Source organism: Penaeus vannamei, chromosome 6 (genome assembly GCF_042767895.1).
Source record: "Penaeus vannamei isolate JL-2024 chromosome 6, ASM4276789v1, whole genome shotgun sequence".
NCBI lineage: Eukaryota > Metazoa > Arthropoda > Malacostraca > Decapoda > Penaeidae > Penaeus > Penaeus vannamei.
In genome coordinates, this window is record NC_091554.1 from 29,838,364 (window position 1) to 29,843,363 (window position 5,000).

At 50.3% G+C, this 5,000-nt stretch overlaps 2 protein-coding genes across 2 annotated transcripts in view; both read right to left on the reverse strand.

Moving 5' to 3' along the window:
• Positions 1-3,923, reverse strand: part of LOC113804352 (uncharacterized) — a 3,940-nt gene extending 17 nt beyond the window's left edge. The window contains exons 1-2 of the mRNA XM_027355204.2: positions 3,784-3,923; positions 1-1,375 (exon numbers count right to left, since the gene is read on the reverse strand). The exon at positions 1-1,375 is cut by the window's left edge and continues 17 nt beyond it. Coding sequence (XP_027211005.2) covers positions 169-1,374 — 1,206 coding nt within the window. The 5' untranslated portion in view covers position 1,375; positions 3,784-3,923 and the 3' untranslated portion in view covers positions 1-168. The remainder of the gene's footprint in view (positions 1,376-3,783) is intronic.
• Positions 1,593-3,853, reverse strand: LOC113804368 (uncharacterized). The gene is made up of 2 exons (XM_070122822.1): positions 3,780-3,853; positions 1,593-2,940 (listed from the first exon to the last, which is right to left on the reverse strand). Exon 2 carries the CDS (start codon positions 2,937-2,939, stop codon positions 1,758-1,760), a length of 1,182 nt encoding a protein of 393 aa, XP_069978923.1. The 5' UTR covers position 2,940; positions 3,780-3,853; the 3' UTR covers positions 1,593-1,757.
• Positions 3,924-5,000: the final 1,077 nt, after the last annotated feature.

The following is a 5,000-nucleotide window of genomic DNA, read 5'->3' on the forward strand; positions in this document are numbered from 1 at the left end:
CTTTTATTTCTTAATATATACTTAAAACAAATGCGAAATAGACAAATTGAGGAAACTCAACATAGAATGTGATTATTCATTCCTGCCTCTGACCATTTAAATCGGTTATTTTAGTTTCTTAGAATACAAAATAATTTATTTCCTCTAGTCTCTCCTGCAAACGCTGCATTAACGACCAAGTGCATTGAAGGCAACAGCCGGTTCTTGGTAATTGTACCCGGTATTGCAGTTGGGCTGCTGAGTGTACGTGGCCGTCACGGTGTTGTATTGCTTGTTATATACAGTAGAAGTTACGTAGTTGGTGTTGTAGACTGTTCGTGTCACGTACTGGACGCGGGTTTGGCCAGGGAGCTGCTGGGTGTTGACAACCGTCTGGGTAACAGTGACGTACTGGGTTTGAGCGGGAAGGTTTATGATGGAAGGAACCACCTGTTGACTATAGATGGTTGAGGGGACTACCTGAGTAGAAACCTGGGTCTTCACCACCTGCTGGGGCACTGTGACGGTCCTGGTGACGTACTGTCTCACTTGTTCCGTACGCACGACAGTTGAATATTGCGTTTGCACCTGAGTGCGGGTCACGTACTGTGTCTGAGTGTTGGTGAGAACCACCTCCGAGTAGATGGTAGTGGTGACGGGGACCACTTGTGTAGAGGTGATATATCGAGTCTGTCCAGGCTGTGTGATGGTCTGAACGGCATAGTTGGTGCTAACGGCGACAGTTGTCTTTACAACGTCATCTCCAGGAATAACCACAGTGGAATAGACGGTGCTGTACTGAGTGCTGGGGACAGTTCTGGTCCTACCTGGCGCCTGCTGTGTCCTAGTAATCGTTTGTGTCTGGTAGACAGTACTGACTACCTCCTGGGGGACTACGACTGTAGATACGACATTTCTGGTGATTGTTGTGGGTACCGACTGAATGGCGGTCGTGTACTGAGTCTGATACTGCAGCTGCGTCCTTACGACTTCTTGGGTGCGAGCCACGTAACTCGTCTGTGCCGGGAGAGTGACGACCTGCGTGCGTACTTGTTCCTGAGTGCGAGTGACAGTCACCGTCTGATAGATCACGGAAGGAACATACTGGGTGCTGACAATCTCAGAATAAATGGTGGTGTAGACCTGTTGTGCGCGAACAGACGTCTGAGTAGCATACTGAATTTGATTGTTGTAGACGATAGACGGGACGACAACAGTGGAATACTGGACTTGAGTGCTGTAAACCGTAGAAGGTTGACAGCCATAGTCCATCGGAACGCCATACAGGCCAGACGGCTGAAGATCAATGCCGTTGCCAAGCAGGTCACGCTGGGGCCTTTCTAGCGAGATTCCGTGAGCGAACCCCACCAGCAAGAGCAATGCCAGCGCCAACATCCTGAAAACAAATGATGACATTTTTTATTATAGTTTCTGCAATTCGGTGTAATAATGTATTGATTATCTAGCGAAAACTTTGAAGTTTCGAAATAATTTGAACAGGATTTGGAAAAAAACTAGACTTAAAAAGAAAGAAAAATAACAAACATGTATACTTACTTAGGAGAAAAGTGTCAGAAAATAAGTCACCCTAAAGGTTTAGTGAAATAAACAACAATATTTATAATTTAATGAGAAAACGTACACGATAAAACGGGTAAACAATTACCACCAATTTTCCTTTTACTTTGTAAGTTCATAGCTAACATTTGAGTCATCTCAAGATGGTAAAAGAGGAAATATATAAATCAAGAACTAGAGTAAAAAATAAAGGAGGAAAGTTATCCAGTTACGAAGGGAATTGCCGGCGCATTATAATTATATCCGGACCCTCCGCATGTTCCTGCAACTGTCCTTGTAACAGTGACATATTGAGGCTGGTTAACTGTCTGATAGACGACCTGCTGCTGTTGCTGGGTCTGCACGACCTGACTGGTGACCACGCGGTCCTGGCCGGGCACCTGGACCACAGAGGTCCGCACTTCCTGTCTGGTTTGTACCACGGGGGCCGGTGTGACGTACTGGGTCCTGACCACGGTCTGCACCTGTGTGAAGGGCTGGACACGGGTCTCGTAGCGGGTGGTGTAGATGGTGGTGGGAACCACCTGGGTGCTCACCACCTCCTGGGGCACCACCTGAGTCTGGACGCGTGTCTGGGTAACCACGTTGGTCCTCGTCACCACCTGTTCGCGAGTGGCGACGGCATTCTCGTAACGCGTGTTGACAGACGTGAAAGGAATGACCTGTTGTCTCTGGACAACGCTGGTTCTTACGACGTCCTGTCCACGGACGGCTGATGTCTGTACCACCTGTTGCACACGTGTCGAAGTTACATATCTAGTACTACCAGGTTGCTGTCGCCTCACAATAGAGGTCTGAACAACGGTCTGAACACGTGTTCTAACGACGTCAGGACCAGGGACAGTTACAACCTGTGTTTGTTGCTGAACTTTGGTCTCGTAGTTGACAACAGGCTGATTGACGGTCTGCACTTGCGTGCGGGTCACTTCAACAGGTACAACTTGTGTTCGAGTTTGGGTCTGGGTGACGTAGCTGACCTGCGGCACGATACGAGTGGATGTAACGTACTGCGTTCGCACAACGGGTGGACTTGGAATGGTCTGGGTCTGGACTCTGTAATTAATGTATGTCGTTGTGTGCTGGACGACGCTGGTTTGGTACTGAACCTGCGTCTGGATACGTGTTCGGAAAAGGGTAGTTGGTACGACCTGCTGCCTAACTACCGTAGTCGTAACGTACTGCGTGTTCACTTGGTTGACAGTCTGCACGTTGACAGACGTTTGAACACGAGTGTCATAAACAACGGAGGTGACTGCAGGACAGACTGGATTAGAGGGCGGAGGAGGCAGATAGCCCCCCTGGGGTGGTTCCGGGTAATTGTATCCCTGGGGTTCGGCCGAGGCCAGAGCCAGCAGCAGCAGCGTCGCCGTCAAGCGCCACATCCTGCAAAGAGAAATTCCACAGATTAGAGCAGCGGTGATTGGAACCCCCGCGTCTCGCCAACTCATTTGGGAATAAAGTCCAATCACGCGCCCCTCTATCTGTGCAACTTCTCCATGCGGTGTGGGCTGACCCGAGAGGACTTTATCGCCCAGATGAGCCGCGAGACTTACCTGGTCACTTACTGATGAATTTATAAAGTTGACTATTCTGCTAAACCAGCGGGGACTAAACTATTCAACTACACTACTATGACCTGCTCTACTTGCCAAAACAATAAACGGCTTCTCAAAATTATTAAACTATTCAAAATGTGATGGTTGGTGGCAGATGTAGGCAAATAGTGCTATTATCATAATTCTTTCCATTTTTGTTTTCACTGTTCTTCACACACTGTTCACTGATCTTATAGCCTCATCAGTAGGTATTTCCACTACTACAATTATCACTGTTGGTGAAAATGTTAATTCAGATACTAAGAAAATATCAACATTAAGATTAAATTGTGTTAAAAGATCTGAGTAAAAAATGAAGTTGGGAAAATGTAAAGGCTATGATCAGCATGGAATATGATCTAATTCCGATTATGATAACAGCAAAATTTGCCATCCTCAAATACGCCTGAACTTCACGCAAATCAGTCGTTTCACATAGAATGTAGCATCGAGGTCAGGTCAATCCCGCAATCGGTTCCATCGCCAGTCATCGCAGAGCACTAGATCACAACACGTAACGAGGGACACTAACGAACACCAAGGAACACCTTTAACCACCAGATCGCTTTACAGACGCTGAAGATGTCTCGGTCGTTTCGAGATCACACCGGAGTTCGAAACACATACCCACCTTGGACGAGATGATTTCAAAAAGACCTTAAGACGAAGAGGATCACACGCTGAAGGAACGAACGGAAGAGTAACTGCTGTGACCTAACGCGAGAACATTTATACCGCGGGAGGCTCCGAAGAGAAGGGAATGGCGTGGAGGGGGAGGCAAGAGGGATGGGGAGGAGGAGGAGCTTGCGAAGGCGCGAGGGGGCAGCGGGGGGGGGGGGGGGGAGTGTGGGAGAAAGAAGGGGGGTGGGGTATGAGAGGATGGGGAAGGGGCGGCTGAGGAAAGAGAGGGATGGGAGGGGGGGAGAAGTAGAGCGGAAGGAGAAGGGCACTGTCGAGGGCGGAGAGGGGGAGGGGGGGGGGTAGCGGGAGGGTGTAGTAGGAGAAAAGGCGGGGATGAGAGAGGGAGGTTAGTGAACGTTTAAGGAAAGAGGATGGGGGGGGGGGGGAGGGACACTGTCCAAGACGGAAGTGAACAGGAAGGGGAAGGAGTAGATGGGTAAAGGAGGGAGGGGCATATAGGAAGGGAAGGATGTAAGGAAATTGAAAAGGGAGGAGCATTGGCAGGAGGGAGGAAACAAGAAGGGGGGCGTGCTTGTGGAGAAAGAGGGAGGTAGTAGGAAGGGGAGGCCAATGTGGGGAAAGAGGGAGGGGCTGACGACGCAGGTGAGAGGAAAGCTTGAAAAATGTGCTCGTGGAAGGAGGGCAGCAGCGAGAGACAGGGGGAAGGGCAGTAGGGCAGCAGGGGGAGAGAGAGGCGAGAGGGAAGGGAGAGAAGGAGGGAAAGGGGCAGCAGCGAGAGCGAGAGGAAGGGAGAGAGGGAAGGAAGGCCGCAGGGAGATAGGAGAGAGGGTAGGAGGGCAGCGAGAGAGGAGAGAGAAAGATGGAGGGCAGTGAGAGAAGGGAGGGAGTGAGGGAGGGCAACGAGAGAGAGGTAAGGGGAGAGGAAGGGCAGCAGGGAGAGAGGGGGAGGGAAGGAGGGCAACAGGGAAAGAGGAGGGAAGGAGGGCAGCGAGGGAGGAGGAGGAGGAAGACAGGAGCGACGGAGGGGGGAAGGAACTGTTAGGTGTAGACGCGCCCTTCTTCTCCCTGTATCCTGAAGGGAAAGTAAAGCTGCGGCTGGCACGTTCTCTCACTGTGACTTGCGATATGCATTCTTATGGTCGGGGTTCGTGCCGCTACTTGTCATGTCAACAGCGGGTCAGACCGTAGACGAAAGGTCAGGCGAGG

Bases quoted from the DNA above. Each gene is read 5' to 3' on its own strand.
- LOC113804368 (XM_070122822.1), bottom strand. From the start codon at position 2,939: ATGTGGCGCTTGACGGCGACGCTGCTGCTGCTGGCTCTGGCCTCGGCC.